Genomic DNA, 26,781 nt, shown 5'->3' with positions numbered 1-26,781 from the left:
GCACCAGGATTCTGTGATCCCAACCAGTCAGGGCTGATCGCCAAGACCTAACCCTAGGCGAGGCTGATACTTAGCGGCCTACCTAATACAAAAAGCAATAGCGATAGCTCTTATAAGGGGCGCGCCCTCGCGCCCCTACAGACGACAGAACACACAACAACTCAATACACTCAGTTTCTATACTTAAGTTTATCACAGTCTTTTATCACAGTGACCCAAAAACAGTCCTTGATCAGAAACCCCTCACAGTCTGACAAGAAGCCTATTGTAATGGGCGGGCCCAACGGGCCGAGCGTACGACTACTTACGCCATCCATTGCCAAAAAGGCAGTAACAAGACTTCAAGCTTCTTGAAGTCTAGGTAGTCGTATAGATATACTCGATCACACACACACTTTAGGCGTAGCCTCTTACACCTATAAACTAGCTTAAGAATACTACTAAGGCTATAAGGATCTTCTACTAGCGTTACTCTAAGAAGCCTAAGCTGTAAGAGTTATCTAGAAGGATAACTATAAGAAGAGAAGTAATATTATAGTGTAGCTATAAAGCCTCCTAATAGACATGTGCATAGACCTATCTACCTAGACACTCCCTAGCACGTGCCTAATTACGTGTACTGAAGAATCTGTTTAGCTGTCTATACGTAGCTCTTTAAGCTACGTCTTGTAATTTGATCTGTACCTATTGTTTTCAGATCCTTACGTCCTGTTACCTGCCTGTTCTCTGACATAATCTGTTTGTTTTTAGCTATTTTTTCTAGCTAGATATCAATGTTTTAAAATAATAACTTTTTAAGTGACGTTTCTTTCGTGTCACCCCTCTGTATTATCTTGACTTTACAGCTTACTATAGTAAAGTGCAACCTAGTATTATTAAGAATGAGAATGAACATAGTAATCGCTAGAGGGAACCTAGCGGGAAAATCATAGAAAGGAAATCAAGGGGGATATGATTAATAAAACTTCACAATGTATTTATCTTTATTGTGAACAATAAGAAGCTAGGTATTTGGCAACAATAAACTAATAGTTTAAGTTCACAGCAACTTTTCATCCAGTTGTAGTTCAATAATAGCATGGGGGCTCTGCGGCATGCGAACAACGCGTTGAATGGCCAAAGCCTGATGTCCGCGGCGGAATAAAGCATCCCACTCATCAAGCTGCCTTTCCATACCATTATGAATAATAGTCATCTGCAGGTCGGCAACACGCATCGGACGCTCAAGCACGGTGAGTAGCTCACTTGGGGCTGGCAGAACGGAATCGACAATGTAAAGGCGCGAGCCCTGTCGGCGGGCCATGGCTTTGGCGATGTTAGCCAGTGCTTTGACGCAGAAGTCATCTGGCCAGTCGTGCAGGACCATTCGCATGAAGTAGGCATCGGCAAGCACCGGCTGTTCTTCCAACATGTCGTGGCCCTGGAATGTAATGCGGTCCCGCAGCTCTGGCGGCACAATCGTGGTAGCCGGGTCGCTAGATTGCGCCGCAATGTTGGGGAGATCTTGCACGATGAAAGTCATATCGGGGTTGACTTTTGCTATGGCAATACTGCAATGACCCGAGCTGCCACCCACATCGACCATCGTGATCTTTCCCAGCTTATTCCAGTCGTAAGACTCCAGGAGACTTGTGTGGCCTCTTGCGGACGACTTGAATAGATACGCCATCAAATCGGCGAAGTCCTGCGCCCCCTTAGGTTCGTCTCGAAGCCATTCAAAGAAAGGCTTGTCTGAGTTGTGGGCTATGTTGTGGGCGGTTTCGTTTGGAGCCCGGGTTTCGTGTCCCCACTTCTCAAGAGCCTTTAGGTGAACGGCAGCCGTTTGGAACGTGTCGTGGGAGATGAACTTGGTGTTCAAGAAAGTACCACGGTCGAGAAGAAGCTTAGAGGCTGCCGTGTGCTTAACAGTTTCGGGCTCGGGCTCTGCAAAGACGCGCAGAGTCATCAGGTGACGAAGCATTTTTCGAGTCAGGCCGTGACCAGTACTGGCCTTTTGTGCCAGTTGAGTGTACGAAATTTTGCCGTTGATTGGAACATGCTCGGCTAGCTTGTATTTTACTATGTAGGAAAAAGCGTTGATGTCATGAACCTTTGAGAAGCTGAGTTAGCTAATGCAAATGCTGAATGTATATCATTGCGATAAAAAAAGAATGAATGGGTCTGAATTACCTTAGCCCAAAGCTCGCGAGTCACCAGATCCTCTGGGTTTGTTGTCAATTCGTAAAGCATCTTGCTCGCCTCACGCAGTTGATTTCTCTTGTTTTCGAAGTCCTGGTCAAGGATCGGAAAGACCGATGGACCATCTGCAGCGAATGATGGCTGAGGGTGACCAGTCTCAGACAATTTGGAACTGACCTGCGTCGCCAAGTCGGAACAAAGCTTCCCCAAAGCTACAATGTCTTGTGGGAAGTCTGTTGCGGCTGCGAACTTCACTTGGGGTTCCATGTTTGGAATGGAATGTTCGGACATGAATAGAAAACGATTTCAGGGTAATGAAGAATAATGGAAAGTGAAAAAGGATAGATGCTGTATCTTTTAAGTTTCACTGCCGACATTAGACTTGGATTTTACATCCCGGTAAACAACTCTTAGTCATGTGTTTTGACTGGCATGTACAATGGCTCACGGTTCCCGTTACACCTAGCTCTAGTAGAGTTAAATTCTAGTGCACCGAGATAAGCATCCAGTGAGATAGCTAAAGTTGAAAATCGCGCATGCAGCTAGATAGATGCTCGAATTGAGGTCAATACTTCGGGCGGACTAGGATCACAGGGGACTCCCTGTAATTACGATTTTGTCGGTTACAGGGAGGCTAGTCAACAAACTAGTGCTAGTGTATGCATATGGATTCCCAGCCAGGGTCTCTCGGCCGATTGACGTTTTGATGAGACCGAGTCTGTGCGGAGTATCAGTGAAGATTTGTCTACGGAAGTCAGCGTCTCTTCGGCGCCGCTAGAGGGCCGCGAAAGAGCCGCCATTACACTGCTTCTACAGTATAACAAGAAGACTTATGCATTCTATCTACGTTATACGAAGTAAGGTCCGTCCCTCTATGCCAAAAAGCCATATGTGCCGAAAACGACTAATTAGATCGGAAGGATTATGGACTTCCCTCTAAACGTTGCGATCCAATTAGTCTTTTTCGGCACATAGGACCTTAGATACAAAAAGAAGGCCTAGGGTTTGGAGTAATATAGTGTCACAAGAAGGCTTCCGTACTTGTACAAAGTTGATCCCTGGTGCAAAGCACTGATACAAAAAAAAAGGCTCGAGGCTTAGAGCCATGCATTGTGATACTCTGTAGAGATTCAGTCATATTGATGTGATATGACAATATGATAGAACAGTGTAACGAACACAGTAGTTCCGACCCGTCACGACTCTGAGATATCGAGGCTCAACACTCCTCAATCATCCCTTATGTTCTAAAGTCTCACGAGTCACAGATCCCTACCTATGAAAACACATTTCAGAATACAAACAGCTCCTTCGTAAGAGTCATCTAAGCTAAGCCCCTTTCTTCCTTCTCACTTCTATACAAGTTCTTTAACTTGATTACAAATATCTAACACATCGCTACCATGGTAATGTGTTGAGTATAGAACAAGCTATCCTAGGCTTAGTATATCGGTACTATGTATCCCGTCCGAGTCTTCAAACCAGGGAAACTCAGCTCAGGACCTGTTGATGGGATATGTTAGGTCTTTGGTGCCTTATTGTCCAGAAAATCAAGAGAATCGGCTACTCCCCCCACGTGGCCGAAACGGATCGGCTTCATATTTTCAGCAGCCCGCCTTGTGAAACGATGAAATATACACGGTTACCCTCTACTTAGGTTACGCTGGTCATATATGAGTAGAGGATGTACACTATCGCTATATGCTAGCGATCATTTTATGCAAACGTAGGAATATACTCTTACTCCCCTCGATTAACAACTCTTACGAAAACTACTTGCAATCCGTTCTGATACATTTAAGAGCGAGAATACTCTGTACTAGAAAACCACGTGTGCGATGTAGCTGAAGGTAGCTCTGTGCGAGGGGTTTGGAAAACGTGGAAAACTTCATGAGACGTGCGAAAATTCAATCCACAAGGCGCTATTTAAAAAGCAACATGGCGACTCTGAAGAAGTACGTTCTCTAATTTGAGACGTCCAGTACATCAGACCGTTACGCCATCGGCCCAGTAGTAAGATGTAACCTCATACCCGGAAAACGGGTCCTTGAACGTTTTCCCCTCGCTAGATCCTACAGCTCCTGCGCAAACCAGCAGCGGCATCAAGTGCTCAGACTCTCCCGCAGGATGAATGTCATAAGAGTGCGGAATATCTCGCCACTCTTCCAACAACTTCAACCTCTCCTCCGGGTCCCTCGTCAGCACAGCCTTTCCAAGCTCCTCCTCCCAATCGGCAATGAGCTTCCTCCAGTGCAGTACGTCTTCGCTAGCAGGGTCGCTATAGTACAGCTGCCTCATAACCGTGTTGTTGTGGAAGGAACCAAAACCCGAACCAATAACAGCAACATTGGTATCGCGCAATTTGCTAAGCGCAGATCCCATCTTGAAATGAGTTGCCGGATCTTCATCGCGCTGAATGGACACCTGTATGATCGGGACGTCACCGGATGGGTTGATGAGAATGAAGGGAACGAAGATGCCGTGGTCCCATCCTGTAGATCGTCAGCAATACCCGACGTTGATATAAAACTCAGGTTCTCACCTCTCTCACAATCTTTGACTGGCTCGAGACCAGCTTCAGAGAAGGCCTGATAGATCTCCTCGGCTATCTCAGGACTACCAGGCGCTTTATACTTCATCTCGAAGACCATGGGCGGGAAGTTGGCCTCAAAGTCATGGAGTAGTGGAGGCTCCGCGGCGATTGATATGGTCGGACGCTCTGGAAGCCAGTGGGGCGTGATGACGACAATGGCTCTGGGTGCGTCTGGGGTACCCAATTTCAGAAGCTTAGGGATGCGTGTCTTGAGGGACTCTATAAGAGGTTCGTGACCAGTGTCGCCCATGATGGGAGCAATGACTGGCATCGGGCCTGGATTATGGATAATCAGCCGCGGCCTTGAAATATTTTAGGTGAGCGATGGCAAAGCGAACCTCCTCCATGTGTAATTGCTATAACCGAAGCTCTTTTCATGTCGATATAGACTATGAGGGTCTTAGGCCTGAATCTAGTGTATTGTTTTCCGTAGGTCCCTCAAAAGGCGCACGGGTTAACTTATTTATGTTAATATGGGGGTCTCAATTTACCTATATTATCGCAGAGTGCTGCTAATCTCCAGCGCTTCCTTAGGGCCTGTTCGATTGAGCTCCATGTTGCGTTTTTTTACCCTAATTGAGGCTAGCGTGGCGAAAGGGTCTCCACCTCGGGATCTCTTTTTCCACTATAGCTCTTCGTGTACTAGGCCTAATTAGGTGACTAATCCCTTATTTTATAGCCCTAATATAGATCTATAACTAACTAATATAGAGTATTACGCTAACTAGAATAGGTAAGAAGTTATACCTCTTCGGGCTAGCATTTGGAGACCCAAGTTGTAAGGGGCTGCGCTCCGGGGAGCAATCGCGAGGTATACAAGAGGTTGTATTCGATAGAGAGCTATAGAGTCTACTTGCGTGGTGTTTATTTACTTGTCGGAGAAAGGTTGCACCGAGTGTCTGAGCGCGTCGTCTGGGCGCCGCTCAGGCCTCGCACAGATGCCGGGTTGCAGAGTAAGACCTGGCGTCTGCTGCTTGACCGAGATTCCATCGAGGAGCTATCCAAAGGGCGTTCAGCCCGTTACACAAGTCTTGGCAAGGTAGGTAGGCTAATAACCTTTTACTTATTATAGCTAGCGTCTTACTTTGTACTAGTAAGTTAAAGATCTTAATAGAGGCTATGAAATAAGCTATTAACTACCTAATTAGACCTAGTATTAGGAGAGCTATAGTGGAAAAAGAGATCCCGAGGTGGAGACCCATTCGCCACGCTACCTAAAGTAGTATAAATATAGGGCAAGTAAGCACTAAGTAGGGTTTATTGTCAGGCGCAGCCGACGATATATACTATCCTATGCAGGGAATTAGCAGAACGCTAATTACTCGTACCTTTTTGGTTGTTGTAGCCTAGCGGCACAGGGCTAAGCTACTAACATAGTAATCAGCGTTCAGCTGGGGCTACTATCGTCCACCGGATCCGCCGGATCTGCCGGATCTGCTAGAGGTGCTAGGTTTGATTCTAGCTAGTACTAGTTACAGCATAGCTAGTTAGAGACTAAAGAATAGCTAAAGGTGCTCTAGCGTTCTATAAGCTACTAGGAGGTCTAGTACATAAGAAGATCCCTAGTAGTTACCTATAGGTAAGTCCTAGGGACTAGGCCTTAGTAAAGAGGGGGATAATATTAGGCGTAGCTAACAATATATACTATCTTGTGCTAGGAATTAGCAGAACGCTAATTACTTATACCTTTTTAGTTGTTGTAGCCTAGCGGTATAGGGCTAAGCTACTAATATTTATTTTGTTAGCGCTGCGCTAACAAAATGGAGTCTCCGTTTATGCAATCTAAACCTCCGTTTTACCTAGACTAGCGAATGGGTCTCCACCTCGGGATCTCTTTTTCCACAATAGCTCTCCTAATACTAGGTCTAATTAGGTAGTTAATAGCTTATTTCATAGCCTCTATTAAGATCTTTAACTTACTAGTACAAAGTAAGATGCTAGCTATAATAAGTAAAAGGTTATTAGCCTACCTACTTTGCTAAGACTTAGGTCTCCACATGCTAGCCTAAAGAGGCATAACTTAATATCTATTATAGCTAGTGTCTTACTTTATACTAGTAGGTTACAGATCTTCATAAGAGCTATAAGATCAGCTATCTATTGCCTAATTAGGCCTAGTATTGGGAGAGCTATTGTGGAAAAAGAGATCCCGAGGTGGAGACCCATTCGCCAGTCTAGTTTTACTGAACACGACGCCGTTTCTATCTCCGTTTTGAAAAACTAGTACTATTTGGGCGTCTGGAACGGCCTCTGGAGTTTTACCGAACAGGCCCTTACCCTGAACTACAGGGGTGCTTTTCAAATGTCCCTGTCTAGTTTGGCTGGCAGGGGTTTCTAAGCTAGTTTCAATGGAGATCATCCTCCAACTGCGTTGGCACCGGCTTTCTAAGCCGCCTACCCTGCTCATATATAATGCCGCTTTGGAGTTTGATATTGTATTAAATGCAACGTGCACTACTAGTAAGCGGCCCACACTGTTTAGTAGCCTACCCTACCTCACCTGACGCGACGCTCTACAACACTACTACCACGCCGCGATTAGACTAGTAAATGCAGGCTCCCCTACAGAGCTCCCCTCTATCTTGCCTAAAACTAGTTTAAATTAAGTAATTCTTATCTCATTCAAATGCTAGAGATTAGATCTATAACCTCCTGATAGGGTGTTTGAGTTTAACCTTAACAGTAGTCACTCTAGAGCTAAAGTAAGAGCTTAGAATCGGGACAACCTATCCTTAACTCTACCTCTAGGTGGAGCTAATAGGCTTTTGATAAGTCTTGAACTTAGCTAGAAAAAGCTTTATATCATATTTTATGAGAGTAAAAACTAATCTAAGGGATTATAATTAAATAAGGATTCTATAATTTAGACTAATAGTTTATAAGATGTTAGTAAAAGAAGTAAAGTAGAACATTGGTTCTTCATTACTCGGGTAGGTTTTAATCTATAACTTAGTTCTGTCTAATAGACTAATACTACATACATATTCGAGTGGCAGAGCTAAAGGCTTTCACACTTTAGCTATTCTTTTAATTTCCACTTAATATAGAAGGTTTGAACAATGTAATATTTAGCACTTAGGTGTAGCTAAATATTAATTTGAATATATTAATTTGAAGCGAATATCTGCAGGCGAGGCATATATGCCATAATTAAAAGTATAGCACTAAAATGCTATATAGTAAGCCAACATACTAACACAACCTTGACCCGGATATCAGCGGAAACTTACCTCTTCTAGCAATTAAGCCGCTGATCAGTTTGCTTGTTCATTAGTGTATTGAGTATGTCCGTATTTTGTACATGTATCTTTGTTTTTCTCCAAGTTACTACTTGTTGACAGAACACTGTAACACAATCATATCTCCAACACTTCAAAATTTTAGAAAAGCGTCATCGATTTCTCTCAAATGGCAGTAGATACTCCACTAACAGTTATCGTTGTGGGAGCCGGCATTGGAGGTCTAGCAGCCTCGATCGCATTCCGAAAGCAAGGCCATAACGTCACCGTTAGTCCATTTCATTTTCCAAAGGGATTGCTTTACTCGCACATGTACATGCTAAAAAAAAGGATTTCTAGGTGTTGGAAAAATCTGCCATGAAAAACGAAATAGGCGCAGCCATCGCGCTTCAACCTAATTGCACGGCGCTCCTCCGCCACCTCGGCGTTGAACCTGAAGAAATTGGCGCGACGACCCTGCTGAATGTGCGTACAATCCTCTTGCAAAGCCTAGTTGCAATATTTTCTGCAGGACCATGAAAACTCACTAGTTTGCGGCACAAGATGACAGTGAAAGACTCGCGTACGTTGAAGGAAATGGGCGACATGAGCGACAAGGTAAAACAGGCGGCCTTGAGGCCAGCACCTTCCAAGGAAACGGTTCGTAAACCCAGATGTTGGTTACATTCAGACTCCCCATGCTGAACAGCACGGTGACATAGAACAACTACCTCATTCACCGCGCCGACCTGCACAGCGCACTCAAAGCTGAGGCCACGAGTACCTCGGGCCCCGGTAAGCCCATCAATCTCCGCCTCGGTAACGCGGTCAAATCCATATCCACGGATAGTGCAACGGTGGTATTGGAAGATGGAAGCACCGTCACGGGCGACGTCGTCATCGCAGCCGACGGCGTGCACTCGGCGTGTCGGAAGGCAGTCTTGGGCGACGAGTTCGAAGAGGCGCCCTCGGCGGTGAGCTGTTTTCGCACGCTCATTCCCACAGCACTTCTCCGTGATGATGCCGAAACCCAGGAGCTAGTCAAGGAGCCGGGCGTGGTCACGGAGGTGGGAAGTCCCGACCGACGTATCATATTCTATCCCTGCTCCGGCGGTGAGACGACGAACGTCTTAGCCACCCTCCCGCGAGAACAGGCGCTGCTGGAGACGAGTAGTGAGTATGCGCTTTTGTCTTTTCCCACCTCCTTATTATCGCTAGAGGAGTTGTTTTGTTGCACAGCTGCTGATGCGATGTCTTGTGTTTGCTAGGTGAGGGGAACAGATTGTCTGTGAGGGAGAGGATGCTGGTTGCGTATTCTGAATTCGCTAAGCCAATGCGCTCCCTACTGTCGAAGTCTACCGAGGAAGCTGTCACTTTATGGGAGCTGTTCGACCTTGATCCACTGCCTCGATGGTGTGAGGGGACCATGGCGCTGATGGGCGACGCCGCGCATCCGTACTCACCGTGTAAGTACTCACACCCGACGTTTTGGTTTTTTTTTCTTTCTAGAAAGTTGGCGCACTCTTCCATGCTATCAGCAGAGCTAATCGTGAAACTCATGTAGTCTTGGCCCAAGGCTCAGCGCAGGCTATTGAGGATGCTATATCCCTATCTGTTATGCTACCATTGGGAACTCAGGCGAAGGATGTTCCGCAAAGGCTGCAGTGGTACGAGGAATGCAGAAAGGATCATGCCACTAAGATCCAGGAATATAGCCGCATGCGAGGTAGAGAATCGTCTGGGCAGCGGGGCAAGCCCCCTTCAGGTAAGTCCCCATCAGACGGCCTTTTTCATTGCACCTCAGACTGCCCAGATCATACTAACACATACTACAGGAGAGGAAGTTATGCGATTCATTGGCTACATCGTAGCGCACAGTGAGTTGGTAAACTCTAGCAAGTTTTTTGCAAGCAAAAATGTATAGATAGCTCTAGTTGTTGGCTTGTATTAGAGGATAATGCAATCGATACATGCATCAATATATCTTAGCACGTGACGTGATGAACAAAACTTGGAGGAGGGGGGGAGGGGGGGGGGGGGAAACACGGGTTTGATGACAGAAGCCGGCCTTTGCACGTGGAGGCACTCCCTACTATCATGACCCTCAAACACGACAGCTGCAAGTATTGGAATCAACGCAGAATATCGCATGGAAAAGTTAGCCTAACCTAGACACAGTCTGTCATAGACTAGTAAATGGGTAGAGGCACCACTGCGCGTTAGGGTAGGGCTAGATTACTTAGTATATTGAGCCAAGTCAATTAATATATGGTCATTTCCTTTATCAGGAGAGTGCAAGGTACTTCTAGTGTCACATGATACATTCTAAAATTCGTTTAAGAAGCGTTGTTAGCTAAGCTAGTATACTTCCAGCACTAGTGGATTCGCTTAATGCTATCCTAGTAAATCATTTGATCCTTGAACAAAAACTCTGTATTGCCGACCTCGGTAGGCTGGCTTAACATTCCTACTCACTAGTACAATACGCCAATCCCTCCTCAAGTGCACCATGGAACTTGTTGACCTGTAAACAACGGATTAGCAAGTGTGAATACGCCAAGGCGGTGCGGCAGAGATACTTACATCCGGGGGCACGATCATGGAAAAGTGATCCGCCTCAACAGCTAAGCAATGGATTGGGCCGACCATGTGGTCCCAGCCGTTGGGGCCGAGCGGCTTGTTAGGCGGGAAAGTCCAGTTGAAGGGGCCGACGGCAGGATCTTCCATGAAGTTGGGAACCGGATCGCACGAGATGCCGTTGGCGGCTAGCTTCTGCTTGAAGGGCTCGTCGAGGCGTTCAGCAACGCCACGCGTACACCATGTGATAACGGTCCGGTCGGGGCGCATGCCTGGCGGCATGGCATTGCCTTGATAGGCACTTACGCAGCGAACCATTTGGCGCATGTGCAGCTGGGATTTCTCGGCCGCCGCTTGGTCGAGCCATTTATTGCGCGATCCGCCCATCAAGCGCACCATCATCTCGACCAGGACCTTGGGCATGGCGTCTTTGTGCTTGTCTGGGCGGGCCTTGGGTGCAGCCATGTCGTACATAAGGAGGCCTTGAACCGCGTGGCCTGCAAGGAGTAGCTGACGCGCCGCCTCGTAGGCCAGAATCGCGCCGCCAGAGTAGCCGGCCAGCAGATAAGGACCCTTGTGCTGCTTGACAATGGCCGAGACCATGAGGGAAGCGGCGTCCTCAGCGCCGCAGGTGAAAAGTTCTGGACAGCGGAGGTAGGGAGATTCGACCGCGTACACGGGGCGGTTGTTGCCAAGGCGCTTCAAGTAAATGTACGTTGCCGCAGCGCCTGTCCCATCCGGAAACATGAAAAGCGGCGTCAACTTGGATGAGAGACGTCCATGCATGAGCACAATGTTCACATGGGGCTTGGTCATGTCAATCGTGGCAGGTACCTTGGCAAGTCCTTGCACCTTTTTCTTTTCTGCTGGCGCTGCCGGGGGTGGCGATGGAACCGCGGGTTGGGAGATGGCAGCGCTGTGAAGCATTGTGTGCGGAGTCGCGACAGGAGGTTGCGGGAAAACTGGCTTGTGGAGGCTAGGGGTAGATGCAATGTTAGCTTGGCCACGATGGTCGGACCAACTGGGCGCCGCTCCAAGTCTGGGTTCCTCAGCAGATACGGCAGGCTTGTCGGAAAAGGCTCGACGAATGTCTCCGATGGTTTGGTAATCGTGCAAAGACGAGGCACCAATCTCCACACCCGTTGCGTCGTGCACAGCGCTTGCGATTTGAATGGCCATGATGGAGTCCACACCAAGGTCGGTCAACAAGGTCGAGTCATGCAGCTCTTCGGCATCTATGCCCGTCTCTGTAGCAACGGCGTTGAGCACAACAGCCATAAGCTCGGTTTTGCTACCTTTGGGAGCTACCGTGTCGGCGGGCTCGGGAGGGGAATGCTCAAAAGCCGAGGGCTGGGAACGGATGCTGTCCAGCTTGGGCTCCTCTGTTAGACTAGGCGGCACCTGGCTGCTAAAGGCTTGTGCGACATGCTCTATGGTTGGGTTCTCGTGAAACAATCTTGCCTCGACGTCAAAACCCAGCTTTTCCTGTACCTGGGTTGCAATCTGAATGGCCATGATAGAGTCAACTCCGAAATCGGACAAGACACTTTGGGGCGTGAAGCTCGAGGCTTCGTAGCCTGTGTTCTCGGCAACAGCCTCCAGAATGATGCCTACGAAATCTTCCTTTTTAGGACCGCCAGTGGAGAGGTGTGACTGCGCAGGCGGGGAGTTGGGGTGAGTTGGAGGAGTCGGCGCCCAAGAGTCAGCCGAGAAGGCTTGTGAAGAAGTTCCAGACGACGACGAATTAGATGAAGCTGGAGACAGTGGGCGGCGAGGCGGCTGAAGTACAAGGTTGTCCTGAACAGAGAGGAATGGCGGCGGCGTGATTTGCTTAGCGGGTTGCTCAGCGGGAGAGGGAGCGTGTTTCCCAAGCATGCGAACAAAAGTGGTCGTGGGGACTTGATGGAAGCGGAGCCCAAGATACTGCATGACCAGACGCTGGCCATCGAGCACCCAGACATCGACCGGGGACGAGCCATTGGTGGGGGTGCCGACGCTCGCGTAGACGTGGTAGGGCTTGCCGGGGGTCAGTGGCTCCAGGACGTCGCAGGCGCCAAAAGACTGCAACATGGCCAGTGTATCGGCAGGCTTGGAAGGATTGCAGTTGACCAAGAAACCGGCGAGGTGGACAGCGCTGTCGACCCAGTATGGGGAGAGTGTAAAGCTCGTGCCAGCGGGGGAAGGTTCCAGCCTCAGCTCAGCGAATGCTTGGTTGAAGTTCTCGGAGATGGACACGTCACGCAGGCGGCGATAGGCATCGTCGTAATTGACCGTGTGTGAGAAGAGGGCATAGAACAGAGGCGCAGACAATCGATGGCCAGCGCCGTTGGCGGCGGCCCGGCTGACGTCGCTGCACCGTGCGAGGATGGCAGGCGCGCGCCTGTTCCACTCGGCGACGACGGATTTGACGTCTGTTTGCGTGATGCGGCACTTGGCATACTCAATCTTGGCGCCTCTCGGAGATGTCGCGAACAAAGAAGACACGATGCCGCGACTGGATCCGGCGTCGCTCGCAAGGCTAACACGCAGCTGCACGCTCTGGCTCTGGTCGGCCTCGTCCAAGACAATGGGCCGTAGAAAGACACAGTCACGGGTCGAGCTGAATGTGGCGGCAAGGGCCCTGTCGCCGCTCGACGTCTCGGCCAGGTATCTGGCTGCCGTCAAGGACATGTCGCCAAAAACCGCGCCGGGAGATATGGCGACGCCCTCGAGGCGATGGCCCTTGACCAAGGCGGACAGGGCTGGGTTGGAGAACAGCGACTGGAAGGTAGCCTCGGCCTTGGGGCCCGTCGACTCGCACACGAGCTGCTGCAGCGTCGTCGTCGAGGGCGGCGGCGGCCGCCTTGTTGGTGGCGCAGCGGCGAGCTGGGGCGCCAGGGCGGCAGGCGACTTGTACACTCTCCAGTAGTCCTTGGTATCAAACGCGTACGGGGGGAGGGCCAGGAGACGCAAGTGCGCGGCGTAGGGCCTGTGAAGCTCCGCCCAGTCCAAGTCGACGCGCGCCTCGTACGCCGCGGCCAGGACGCGGGTGAGGCTTGTCCATGGCGCGACGCCGCGGTTGAGTGAGGGCAGCAAGGCGGCGGGAGGAGCCTGGGGAGCTGGGGGAGCTGGGGGAGCTGGGGGAGCTGGGGGAGCTGGGGGAGTCTGGGGAGAGAGAATGGCACGGACCATGTCGATGCAGACCGACGTGGGGCCGAGCTCGAGCCAGACGGGGCTCTGCTGGTGCAGCGTGGCGGCGACGGCGGCGACGGCACCCGCAAAGTTGACGGGCTCACGTGCCTGGCGGACCAGATACGCAGCGTCAAACACACCATCCGTCGACACCATGGCGCCGAGCAGCGTCGACGCGACGGGGATGGCGGGCGCGTGGTACGGCACCGTGTGGGCGATGCGCGCATACTCGTCGAGCATGGGGTCCAGCTGGGCCGAGTGGAAGCCGTAGGGCAGGGGCAGGATGACGGAGCGCAGCTGCTGGGCACGCGCGTGGAGCTGCAGCTCGCCAATCTCGTCGACGCGGCCGCTCACGACCGTGGCCAAGGGGCTGTTGAGGCAGGCGATGCCGCAGCTAGTGGTGCTGCTAGGCGCCGTGGCCAGCAGCTGGCGCGCTGCGTTGCTGTTGGCAGAGAGGGCGAGCATCGAGTACGTGTGCGCCTCGCAGCGCGCCTCGAGCAGCAGCGCGCGCTGGCCCACCAGGAAGAGCATGTCGGCGAGGGACAGGACGCCCGCCACGTGCAGCGCCGCGTACTCGCCCAGGCTGTGGCCAGTGACGGCGGCAGGGCTGAGGCCGCAGCTGGCCCAGAAGGCCGCCAGCGCCACCTCGACGCTGACGACGGCGAGCTGCGTCTGGGCCGCCGACGCGTCGCTCGCGTTGCTGTCTGGGTCGGTGATGAGGTGCAGGAACGGCGGCAGGCCGAGCGAGGCGGCGAGCTGGGCACACAGCTGCGCCTTGTTGCGGAAGGCCGGGCTCGTCTGGAAGAGGTCGCTACCCATGCCGCCGTACGCAGCGCCCTGGCCAGTGAAGGCGAAGACAACAGGCTTAGCACCCACGCCCGCCAGCTGCGCGCGCGGGCTTGCCAGGTCGGCCTGCAGCTGCTCAATGAGGTCAGCTGTAGAGCTGACGGCATACGCGGTCCGCAGTGGATAGTGCAGGCGGCGGGCCGTGGTCGTGTAGCTGACGTCAGCCACGCTTACGCCAGGGTTGCTCTGCAGGAACGCAAGCAGCCGCCGCTTGTTCTCGACGTGGGCGCCGGCCGTCTTGGCTGACGTCGTCACCACGTGGCTGGCGCGCGGGTCGGGCTGGGCCGCAGTGGGGCGCGCGGGCGGCTCCTGCAGCAGGACGCACGTGTTGCCGCCTGAGGCGTCAAACGAGTTGATGAGCACAGCGCGGCTGCCGTCGCCCGCACGCGACCCAAAGGGCTGGGGCTCCGTGGGCATGTCCATGTCAAGGGCGGCCAGGTCTGGCAGGTTGGGGTTGAGCGGGTGCGGGAGGCCGGCCTGCGGGGGGACCATGCCCGTCTGCATCATCAGCACCGCCTTGAGCAGCGCCGCTGAGCCTGCGCCGGCTTCAGCATGGCCAATGTTGGCCTTGATGGCGCCCACCTTCAGCGGCGCTCCGCGGCCTGGGGCGCGGCCAAACGTGTTGGCGACGGCCGTCATCTCGGCAAAGTCGCCCACCTGGGTGCCAGTGCCATGCATCTCGACGTACGATACGTCGGCCGCGTCGACACGCGCCTTGCGCAGCACCTCGCCCATCAGGCTCTCCTGGGCGCGGTGGTCCGAGTGCATGATGGAGCTCGCCATGCCTGAGTGGTTGCGGGCCGAGGCGGCGATGACGGCGAGGATGTTGTCGTGGTCGGCCACGGCGTCGTCGAGGCGCTTCAGCACAAAGGCGCCAACAAACTCGCCGCGGCAGTAGCCGTCGGCGTCGTCGCGGTACGTCTTGCAGCCGCCCGTTGTCGACAGGAAGCCCGCCTTGCTCAGCGCGTGGTAGGTCAGGGGGCTGGCGATGACGTTGGCGCCGCCCGCCACCGCCATGTCGCACTCGCGTGCCAGCAGCGACGAGCACGCCAGCGTCACCGTCGACAGGCCCGAGGCGCACGCTGAGTCGATGCTGTACGTCGGGCCGCTCCACCGCATGCTGAAGTTGACGCGCCCGGGCCCAAAACTGCGCTGCAGCCCGCCCAGGCTGAAGGCGTCGCCGCCCGACAGGTGCATAATGTCGCGCCAGTCCTCGGTCGCTTGGCCCAGGAACGTGGCGATGCGGCTGTCGTCTGGGGCTGCGTAGTGGCCCCGGCTGTATCCGGCCATCTCGAGCGCCTCGTACGCCGCCATGAGGAACAGGCGGTGGCCCGGATCGATCTGCAGCGCTTCTCGTGGCGACACGTTGAAGAAGCGAGCGTCGAAGAGGCCGGGCTGCTGGATGAAACAGCCGTACTTGGTCGACGTCGACAGGTGCTTGGCTGCCTTTGGGTCGTACAGCTCGTCCAGGTCGAAGCGATCCCGCGGTATCTGTGCCACACGTTAGCCAACATAGCTACCGTCTCCTCCCGAGTCCTACTTACTTCGCTATGCACAATCTTGCCCTCTGCAATAATGTCCCAGAACTCTTTGAGACTCTCGCTCGCCGGGTAGCGCCCACTCATGCCAACGATAGCAATGCGGCCCGAGTAATCCGCCTCGTCAGTCTCTTGCCGCGCGCTCGTGGGCTCGTCGACGACAGTGACCGTCCTGCCGCACTGCTCCAGGTAGCCAGACATGGTGGACAGGTGGGCGGTCGGCCCCATGACATGCAGCGTGACTGGCCTGGCGGCATCGAGCAGACCATGCAGCGCCTCCAGACCCTGGCCCAAGAGGAGCGGCCTCGTGCCAATATCGCGCACCACCTGGCACAGCACGTCACGCCAGCGGCCGCCTTGATACTCGGATGTGTTTCCAAGGGACAAGAATACGTACTGAGGAAGCACCGGGGCATCCAGCAGAGGCGACTCTCCCAGGATGTACTTGACTTCCTCTTCGTCCAGACTATCCAGGGCGTGGGTCAGGGACGAGATGCGAAGCCTCTGCCGGGGCAGCGCCCTCACCGGCGCGCAACTGCTGAAGAATAGCTTCAACATCGACGGCGGTCCAATAATGGTATGCCATCCATCGTCCACTCCCGATGCGCCAATCTTGACTCTGCGGTGCGGTGACGTCTTCTGCCCCCGTTTGTCAGCATGGCCTTCCTTCCAAAAACTGAGGGCTACATAGTTCTTACCTGTGTGTTGTGGAACGCATCCAAATACCCCTGGAGATTGCTGGTGCTCACGCCAAGAATCGACCACCCCCACGAGTCGACCGTATCCTCAACCGCCATGGACCGGCTGATCATCAGGTTGGAGAGACGGCATGTTACCCGGATCATCTCCAGACTCGACTGGTACAACGACGGCAGGTTGTTGGCAACCATCATGGCAGAAGCAGCCAGGAGGCCTCCACAAGCTCCAACCAAGTACGTGGGTAGGCTGTTGGCAGTCAACAACCTGGGATACGCCTGGGCAAACCTAAGCCACCTTGGTTAGCCATAGTTCTCACATTGATCAAATGAGTGAGGACAAACTGGACGAGTTTTGCGGCCCTCACGATGCCTACTAGGACGGCATGTGCTAGTCCAACCACGTCGTCTTGGCTGCGGAAGCGCTCAGCGAGCTGCAGCAGGTCAGAGAAAGATCCGCCCATGGAATCCCGCATTCTAGGCTCTAGGCTGCTGAGCTCTCGACGAAGCACCGTTGCGGCATCTTGGAGGAACTTGCAAAGAAACGCGTCATTCGCGGCCTGGTCGTATAGCTGCTTGATTGGAGCAAAAAACCCATCTGTCTGATCTCCAAACAGCAGCAATTCGCTACTACTTGGTCCACCCATCAACGCCATGGTCATAGACGGGAAGGAATAGAATTAATTACAACACAATTGGACGTGGGATCAGAGATGCTGTCTACAGCAAAGATATAAGACTGACTCCGTCGAGAAAAGGTGAATAGATGAAGATTGGTGAAATGCAGAGCGCAAATGTAGTACAGCGATGTCTCCAGTTGTGTCTGGCGACTGTCCTGCTTAAAACTTCACTATGTCCGTCCTTCTGCTGTAGCTTGTGCCACAGATTGTTTCAAGAAAAGTACCCGTCGCCTTCCGTAGTGTCCGTGCCGCGAACTGGACTGATTTGAAATCCAAAGTGATGCACAGGGCGTTTAGCTGACGCTTGCTCTAATTAGACAAGAGGCTAGAAGCTAGTCTTTAATATATTAAATCTTTGCATTGACTAGCGTGGCGAAAGGGTCTCCACCTCGGGATCTCTTTTTCCACTATAGCTCTTCGTGTACTAGGCCTAATTAGGTGACTAATCCCTTATTTTATAGCCCTAATATAGATCTATAACTAACTAATATAGAGTATTACGCTAACTAGAATAAGTAAAAAGTTATTAGCCTACCTACTTTGCTAAGACTTAGGTCTCTACATGCTAGCCTAAAGAGGTATAACTTTTTACCTATTCTAGTTAGCGTAATACTCTATATTAGTTAGTTATAGATCTATATTAGGGCTATAAAATAAGGGATTAGTCACCTAATTAGGCCTAGTACACGAAGAGCTATAGTGGAAAAAGAGATCCCGAGGTGGAGACCCTTTCGCCACGCTAGTTGTATTGACCGGACAGTTCAGTAGCACCACAACCAATCTCAAGCAAGAGTATCAACAACTCACCACGAACATCTGCTCTTGCAGAACGGACGAACACGGATGAGATGACACTCACATCTTTACAGATATTCAACGATTACAGGCGTTGTTGCGTGGACAGAAATTAGGTACAATGTTCGGAAGTCTTCGGAAGTCTTCGGTGAAAAGGAGGGTGCGGCTTTAGTGAAACGAATGACGCGGCTTCGGTGAGAAGAAGGGCGCTTCTTCGGTGAAAAGAAGGGTGCGACTTCGGTTCAAAAATAAAGGAGTGTCTTCGTATCTCGTAGCACTATGCGTCTTTGTATTAGTGAGTGCTATGATAGTTTCACGACGCTTCTCCGACATATCCGCGTTCCAGCACTATCAGAACTTGCCAGCGTCTTCGGCCTTGTCCTAGTCAGACCCTATTCTAGGTTATGTTTGTTCAGAGTTCTGAGTACTTCTTAAAGTCTGGATAGGTATCGCTCCGCTTGGATCCGTACCGCGTTATAGTTCAAAGGAGGTGCAAGTCTTTGACATCTCTTTTTTCTTTATTCCTTTACTTCCTTTTTGGACATCTTTGGAGAAATATCATATTTAGACTTCTCGACCTAGGGCTATTCTCCCATTTTTATTCAAGGTTATTTCTTTGTTGAAATACTACGTGCTTGAAGGCTAGCAAGTGCGTTCTCTTGTTCATCGTAACTGTTTACAATGAGTAGCTACGATCCAGTCGCTATCATCGGTCTGTCATGTCGCTTCCCAGGTGGTGCCACATCACCAGAGACGTTCTGGGACCTGCTGGTGTCAAAACGAGGTTCGTAATCTGTAGTCGATATTAGACAACGCGAGGCGATGTCATCCTTGATCTTATGATGCTAAGAAGCACGCAGACTCTTATTGTCTTCCGCCCAACAGATGGAATCCCGATGGCTTCTTCCATCCAGGGAAAGACAAACTACATACATTTTCAAATAAAGGCGCGCACTTCTTAACCGAAGACATCATGGCTTTTGATGCTGCCTTTTTCAATATCAGCCAAGCCGAAGCCACGGCGCTGGATCCACAACAGCGCATGACACTAGAGTTGGCGTACGAAGCCTTTGAGAGTGCAGGCATTCCCATAGAAGCGGTCGCTGGCACAAAGACAGGTTGCTTCATGGGCTCCGCAACGTCTGATTACCGCGATACAATCAACAGAGATCCCGATGCCAACCCGCGGTACTCGTTACTCGGCGTCATCAACGAGATGATTGCCAATCGGACTTCTTGGTTCTACAACCTAAAGGGGCCAAGCATGACGATACAAACTGCCTGTTCATCCAGTCTCGTCGCGCTGCATCTGGCGTGCAAAAGTCTGATCAACGGCGAGTCTGAAATGGCCATAGCCGGCGGTGTCAACCTGATGCTGAACCCGGACTTCTCAATCTACCTTAATAACATGACCATGAGCACAAAGGAAGGCCACTGCAAGTCCTTCGACGCTTCGGGAGACGGTTACTCCCGCGGAGAGGGCTGCGGCATAGTTGTGCTGAAGCGGTTAGATGATGCCATCCGCGATGGCGACACTATCCGCGCCGTCATCCGTGGCTCGGGAGTCAATTCAGACGGCTTTACCCAGGGTATTACGATGCCTAGTGCATCAGCACAGGCGGAACTCATCCGTGACGTCTATCTGGCAGCCGGCCTGGATTTGGCAGACACTCAATATGTTGAGGCCCATGTGAGTATTCTTCGCGCTGCTTCTTCTTTGAAACCTAAATTTTGACATGTTATGTAAGGGTACAGGTACGAAGGTCGGAGACCCCATCGAGTGTCGCGCCATCTACGAGACACTCGGGAAGCGAGCAAGTCCAAATCGCAAGCTCATTCTCGGTAGCGTCAAGCCTAATGTAAGGAGATCCGCTAGGTTCCTTCACGTTTCCAAGAGCTAATTCAGCCTTGTAGATTGGCCATCTCGAAGGTGCAGCCAGCATGGCAGGTCTGATAAAAGGCGTGCTGGCGCTCGAGAAAGGCGTAATACCGCCTAATTTATATTTCAATAAGCCCAATCCAGCCATTCCATTCGACAAGTGGAACCTCCATGTTCCGACCAAGATGACTCCTTGGCCGAGAGGAGAGACGAGACGAATGAGTGTGAGTAGCTTTGGAGTAGGTGGTACCAACGCGCACGCCATCGTGGAGAATGCAAAGGATCTGCGGAAACGTGCCACAGTCTTTGCTAACAACAACTCCATCACGGGCTTACTGGGCAGTTCACTAGCTCCAGCGAAACCGCCGCAGAAGCAACTCTTCGTCATCAGCAGCTACGACCAGGGAGGTGTAGCTCGGGTTGCGCAGACGCTGGTGTCTCACCTGGATACTATCCAAGCAACCGCTCCTCCAGATTACGTTGCCGACCTTGCGTATACCCTTGGTGTTAAGCGATCCAAGCTCAACTGGAAGTACTACTGTGCTGCTTCCAGTCTATCACAACTGCGCAACCAGCTAGCGTCACTCCAGGGGAATGCTGCTGTTCGATCCAACAAGACACCATCACTCGGCTTCATATTCACCGGCCAGGGTGCACAGTGGGCTCGCATGGGTATCGAGCTGTTGGAGCGACCGGTTTTCAAAACATCCATGGACGAGTGCGACATGTATCTTGCTTCTCTCGGCTGCTCATGGCGCGCAATTGATGAGCTTGGCCACATGAGCGGAAAGTCCCGCATCGATGAACCTGAGGTAAGCCAGACGCTCTGCACGATATTGCAGATAGCCCTAGTAGATCTGCTCCGATCGTATGGCGTGACGCCCTCGCGGGTCGTTGGGCATTCGAGCGGCGAGATCGCTGCCGCATACTGCATCGGCGCCCTCAGTAAGTTCGATGCCGTGTCTGTGGCATATCTCAGGGGTGTTGCATCCGCGAGTATGAAGAAGGTGGCTCCACAGTTCGACGGAGGCATGATGGCTGTTGGGGCTTCGCAACATGACGTCGACGAATTGATTGCCCTGATGGATAACGCAGACCTCACAGTCGCCTGCGTAAATTCTCCATCCAACGTCACCGTCTCTGGCTCAGTTCAGCGTCTCAAACAGCTGCAGGCAACGCTGGACGAAAAAGGCATTTTCGCGAAACGCCTTGCCATCGACGTGGCGTACCATTCCGATCACATCCAGGAAATATATCCTTCCTATGTCCAGGCCATGGGCCACATTCACGGAATTCCTGCGCATGAAGCTGGCGGGCCAGTCATGTTTTCGAGCGTCGAGGGTGGACAGGCCGTACCCGAATTACTTGGTGCTTTCTACTGGGGCCGCAATCTCATTAATCCGGTCTATTTCTCAGATGCCTTGGCCGAGATGGTTACAACGCCTGTAGAGGGCCAGCCTCCGTCGCCATCTACGAATGCCGTGGATCTCTTGGTCGAGATTGGGCCGCATTCAGCTCTGAGCGGGCCAGTTGGGGAAGTTTTGGAGAAGAGTAACGTCAAAGGCATTGAGTACCAGTCTGCATTGATCAGAGGCGTGAGTGCAATCGATAGCGTCCTGGATCTGGCAGGGTGGCTCTTTGCCAGGGGTTATCCAGTCGACATCGGAAAAGTCAATGGGGGCGAGTCATTGAGAACCATCACAGATCTGCCGCCCTATCCTTGGAACCACTCGCGAAGGTTTGATGCGGGATCTCGCATCAACAGAGAATTTTCGATGAGATCGCAACCTCAGAGGAGTCTGCTTGGTACCGCCTTCACGTCGATTAGCGAAAGAGAGCGCATCTGGCGCAGCCATCTGCGCCTCGAAGAAGAAGGATGGATACGTGACCACAAGGTTGTGTCTGTCGTTCTGTTTCCTGGTGCTGGGCTCGTCGTCATGGCCATCGAGGCTGCACAGCAGATGGCAGACGCCGGGAAGACAATCAGAGCATTGAAGCTGCGTGACATCTCGTTCGGCACGGCCGTAGTCGTGAACGAGGACAAGGCCACAGAGGTCATCATCCACCTGCGCCCACATCTAACAAGTACGGCCGGCTCAAGCTCAGATTCTACTTGGCTCGAGTTCACGGTGTCAACATCCGGCAGCGCAGACATGCCAATTCGAGAAAATTGCCACGGTCTCATTCAGATCGACTACAAGGCAACCGAAGATCAGCACATGGCTCATGAGCTGTCTTCGTTCTTGGATGATCAAATTTCAAACTACAAAGCGGCAAATGAAATTTGTGCCCAGGAACTTGATGTAGAAGACTTCTACCGGGATCTAGGCAACGTGGGGTTGGAATTTGGGCCAACCTTCCGTAACATCAAAAAGCTGCGCCTTGGCGACGGAAAGACCGTATTTGAACTCACCATAGGTGACCCTGGGGAGATATTTAGTACCGGCCATCCAGGACGCCATCATTTGATTCACCCTACAACACTGGACTCGATCTTCTCACCATCCTTTAGCGCCGTTTACGATGGGAGAACCCCACCAAATCGACCACTCATCCCTACTTTCATTGAGGAGCTCACGATAGCCTGTGATATCCCCGACGCAGTTGGCACCAGAATGAAGGGTGTGGCGACGGCAAAGATGCGCGGCTCTGGAGAGGTATCCGCCGATATCAACGTCTTTGACGAGTCAGGGTCCTCTGCTTATATCACTTTGCGCGGATTCCGATGTACAACGGAAATTTCAAATGAGAGCCAGCCTCAAGGGCAGAGCAATGCCACCCACTCTCTTCTATGCTCTTATCCGAGTTGGGAGTACGCTTACAGTCTCCTGGAACCGAGCGAGTTACAGCGCGTGGTCGAAGATTCGGGTCCCACTTCGGACGCTAGAGTTGCCAAAGTGAGTCTTGCGAATTTCCAATGATCTAATGATGCCGATAGAGCTGACTGTGACTAGATTTGCGAGATGCTGTTGTATGAACAACCAGAAAGTAGAGTACTGGAGTTATTGCCTGCCGCAGAAGACACGGAACTTTCCATTCAAAGCAGTATAACCTCTACTGCGAAGTTATCACAGCCAGGCCTAGTGAAGCACGCCCTCTTTGGATCAAAGACCGCGCCGAGCAACAAAGAAGTGCTCTGCATTGGGGTTCCAAGTGACTCTAAGAACAGCGCCGACACGACTAAGCAATATGATCTCATCATTGTTCCTGAGCGATGCAAAGGCATACCAGGTCTCCATGGATCTTATCGTCAACTCAAGGCATTGCTCTCACCCACTGGCCAGCTTATATGTGGCACTAATCTGGGAACACCCCGCGTTACAGACGGCTTGACTCGTACGCTCTCAATGGCTAAACCAAGCGGGTTTGTGGAAGTCTACTCAGCAACCCACATAAATGGCATTCTTCCTGAAAGGGCTGAAGTCATCATCCTAGAGCCGCCTAATCCAAGCAATCGCGTGGCGGCATTTACCGTGGAGTTGACTGCAGCTTTACGTTCTCACGGCGTTGAAGTTCGTATCGATGGTTGGGGATCGCAAATTCTCCAGGACGCTGCTGGAAAGCACATAGTCAGCTTGCTTGAGCTCGAGAATTCATACCTGGAGAATCTCTCAGCCAGCAACTTTGACTTGATTAGAAGTATTACGCTTACTTCCTCCAGCCTCATTTGGATCACTGGATTCTCTGAACCTACCGCGTCTATTGCTGCTGGGCTGCTCCGGTCCATTCGGCGTGAGAGTGTTGGACAGCGGCTTCAGTTGCTTCATCTCGACCCTAAAATCTTAGATGACCGCACCGGCGCGCACATTACGGCACGAATTTTTTGCTGCCACACGAAGGAGACCGAGTTCTTCGTAGAACAGGACGGAATGGTGAAGCTCAACCGTATTCGCCAGGAAACAATCATCAATACAAAAATTGCGTCACTCATGAGCAAGGAGACTCACATCCAGCCGCTCGGAGAGGTCGAGTATCCCGTCAAGCTGGCTATCGAGAAACCCGGTCTTTTGGACACTCTATACTTTGAGAAGCACACTGGATTAGCTGGCTCACTAGAGGATGACATGGTAGAGATTCGTGTAGAGGCATCGGGCATGAAGTAAGTCCATTGCCCCCACTTCCCATACTTGGGGGATTCCTGCATACAGAAGTCTAGCGCAGCGGCTAAGGATGGGCATGAGCTAACATAAACTTCAGTTTCCGAGACATAATGATATCCATGGGGATCATAGCTTCGACTGAGCTAGGATACGAGGCTAGCGGTACAGTCACGGCTGTCGGCAGGGAGGTCAAGAGTGTCAAGGTTGGGGACCGTGTCTGTGCTCATGTCGTTGGCGCCCACGCGACCTTCGCCAGGACGAAAGATTTCATGTGCGCAGCCATACCCGACAGCATATCATTTGAAGCTGGAGCTGCGATGCCGGTGGTTTTCACAACAGCATATCACGCGCTGGTCAACATCGCACGACTTCGACGGGGCCAGTCGATTCTGATCCACGCTGCTGCTGGTGGCGTTGGGCAAGCTGCTGTTCAACTAGCACAACACTTAGGGTTGACGATATATGCTACGGTCGGCTCGACAGAGAAACGCAATCTGGTCAAAACTCGCTACGGGATCCCAGACGAACACATCTTCTACTCCCGCGACGCGAGCTTCTCAATGGGCGTGAAGCGCGTGACTAACGGTCGCGGTGTTGACTGCGTGCTCAACTCTTTGGCTGGTGAGTTGCTCCGCAACTCTTTCTACTGTCTCGCGCCACTGGGGATCATGGTAGACATTGGCAGCCGCGACGCTCTCGACAATATGCGACTGGATATGAGGCCTTTCTCTCGCAGTGCCACCTTTGTCTCTTTCAATTTGCTTGATCTAGTGGAGCAGGCGCCTGAAGTTATGGCACAAGCTACGCGCGACACCTTCGAATTGGTTCGCCAGGGAGTGTTGCAGTCACCACACCCGCTTACGGTGTTACGGGTGAACCAGATCCAGGATGCATTCCGTATGATGCAGAGTGGCAAGCACCTCGGAAAGCTGGTGATCAGTTTTCAAGGCAATCCAGGGATTACTGTCCTACGAGACTCGCAGGACTTCCTTACGCTGAGTCCTGACTACACGTACCTTCTTGTAGGTGGTCTTGGAGGACTGGGTCGCAGTCTTGCTCGAATGCTTGTAGGTTCGGGCGCTCGGAACCTTGCATTCGTCTCTCGTTCTGGGGCATCAAGTACAGACTCATGTGCTGTTGTCGACGAGCTAGTCCAACTCGGGGCCTCAGTCAAGGCATATCAGGCCGATATCTCTGACATGAATGCATTGAACCAAGTCCTTGACCGCTGCAGCGGAGAACTCCCTCCCATTAAAGGCGTGTTCCAACTGGCTATGCTGTTACGCGACAGCCTTTATGAGACCATGACACACCCACAGTGGGTCGAAGCCACTCGTCCTAAGATTCAAGGGACATGGAACTTGCACCAGTATTTTGACCACACCCATAAACTCGATTTCTTCATCAACTTGTCCTCCATCTCCGGAATCATTGGAAACAAGGGCCAAGCCAACTACTCAGCCGGTGCCGCATTTCAGGATGCAATCTCTCACCATCGTCGCCGCCAGGGACTCAAATGCGTGAGTCTAGATCTTGGTATCATGCTCGATGTGGGTGTTATTGCGGAGAATGGCTCCAAGGGCGACTTGAAACGCTGGGAGGAGGTCATCGGCGTCCGAGAGCCGCTTTTCCACGCTCTCATGAAGGCAGTAATCAGCGACCAGGAGCAAAGCAATCTTGCGTCAAGCCTTACCACACAGATCTGTGTCGGTCTGGGTACAGCCGAGGCGTTCGATGCCGCCGGCGTCCCCCGACCAGACTATCTCACTGACGATGCTCGCTTCAGTCCGCTCTTAGCGGTAGGCTCTAGCACCGGAAGTGCATCTGCAACCCAAGGAGGAGCGCCCGCGAGCCTCAAGGCTCAACTGGCCGTCGTGACGTCCATGAAACAGGCCGTAGACCTGATCACGGGAGCGCTTGTGAACAAGGCTGCAGACATTCTGCAAACTCCTAGCGTCGAGATCGACCCCAGTCGGCCAATCTACTTATACGGAGTGGACTCATTAGTTGCCATGGAGGTGCGCAATTGGATCCGCCGTGAGATTGATGCTCAGGTCGCTATATTTGATATTTTGGAGGCAGTGCCAATCACGCAGCTTGCGCAAAAGATTGCGAAGCGAGCTAATTCTATATCTATCCCAGCATAGCAGTCCAGCATTGTAGTACTAAAACAATTTGTTACTGTCATTGAAACCCGCACCTGATATACATATTCCAGCAAACCATCAGAGCTTCTGTCATCTCCAGAATCGTGTTTTACACATTCCTCCCTCTCAGTGATTACAAATGGGCACCATTCTGTGTCACCCTAGTCCACTAATCAGCCTTCCTAACCTTCCTCTCTATGCGGCGAACAGCATAGTAGGCCGCATATAACTCATTAAAGGCCACGTTGAGTAGGAATATCTGCTATATTTGCACTGTCATTAGCTATGTTTAGCCTACTAGGTTACTTGCTGTACAGAGAGGGAGCGTACAGATAGACGCAATAACATTAAATAGTATACCAAT

At 51.9% G+C, this 26,781-nt stretch overlaps 4 protein-coding genes across 4 annotated transcripts; 1 reads left to right on the top strand and 3 right to left on the bottom strand.

Moving 5' to 3' along the window:
- Window positions 1–1,039: 1,039 nt before the first annotated feature.
- On the bottom strand, window positions 1,040–2,445 carry SETTUDRAFT_161590 (uncharacterized protein; the record flags this gene model as incomplete). The annotated part of the gene is made up of 2 exons (XM_008028179.1): window positions 1,040–2,089; window positions 2,170–2,445. 2 exons carry the CDS (start codon window positions 2,443–2,445, stop codon window positions 1,040–1,042), a joined length of 1,326 nt encoding a protein of 441 aa, XP_008026370.1.
- A 1,719-nt stretch (window positions 2,446–4,164) lies between these two features.
- Window positions 4,165–5,149, bottom strand: SETTUDRAFT_161589 (uncharacterized protein; the record flags this gene model as incomplete). Its single annotated transcript, XM_008028178.1, has 3 exons — window positions 4,165–4,670; window positions 4,721–5,047; window positions 5,110–5,149. 3 exons carry the CDS (start codon window positions 5,147–5,149, stop codon window positions 4,165–4,167), a joined length of 873 nt encoding a protein of 290 aa, XP_008026369.1.
- Window positions 5,150–9,609: 4,460 nt separating this feature from the next.
- SETTUDRAFT_161587 (uncharacterized protein) lies at window positions 9,610–17,472 on the bottom strand (the record flags this gene model as incomplete). The annotated part of the gene is made up of 5 exons (XM_008028177.1): window positions 9,610–9,648; window positions 10,573–16,074; window positions 16,128–16,760; window positions 16,820–17,095; window positions 17,137–17,472. 5 exons carry the CDS (start codon window positions 17,470–17,472, stop codon window positions 9,610–9,612), a joined length of 6,786 nt encoding a protein of 2,261 aa, XP_008026368.1.
- A 1,500-nt stretch (window positions 17,473–18,972) lies between these two features.
- Window positions 18,973–26,417, top strand: SETTUDRAFT_161586 (uncharacterized protein; the record flags this gene model as incomplete). The annotated part of the gene is made up of 6 exons (XM_008028176.1): window positions 18,973–19,075; window positions 19,152–19,981; window positions 20,040–20,150; window positions 20,206–23,067; window positions 23,125–24,269; window positions 24,368–26,417. 6 exons carry the CDS (start codon window positions 18,973–18,975, stop codon window positions 26,415–26,417), a joined length of 7,101 nt encoding a protein of 2,366 aa, XP_008026367.1.
- Window positions 26,418–26,781: the final 364 nt, after the last annotated feature.

The sequence above is a fragment of the Exserohilum turcica genome (assembly GCF_000359705.1).
Source record: "Exserohilum turcica Et28A unplaced genomic scaffold SETTUscaffold_22, whole genome shotgun sequence".
Taxonomy (NCBI): domain Eukaryota; kingdom Fungi; phylum Ascomycota; class Dothideomycetes; order Pleosporales; family Pleosporaceae; genus Exserohilum; species Exserohilum turcicum.
The sequence above is the reverse complement of the archived record's forward strand: the minus strand, read 5'-3'. Positions and strand labels throughout refer to the sequence as shown.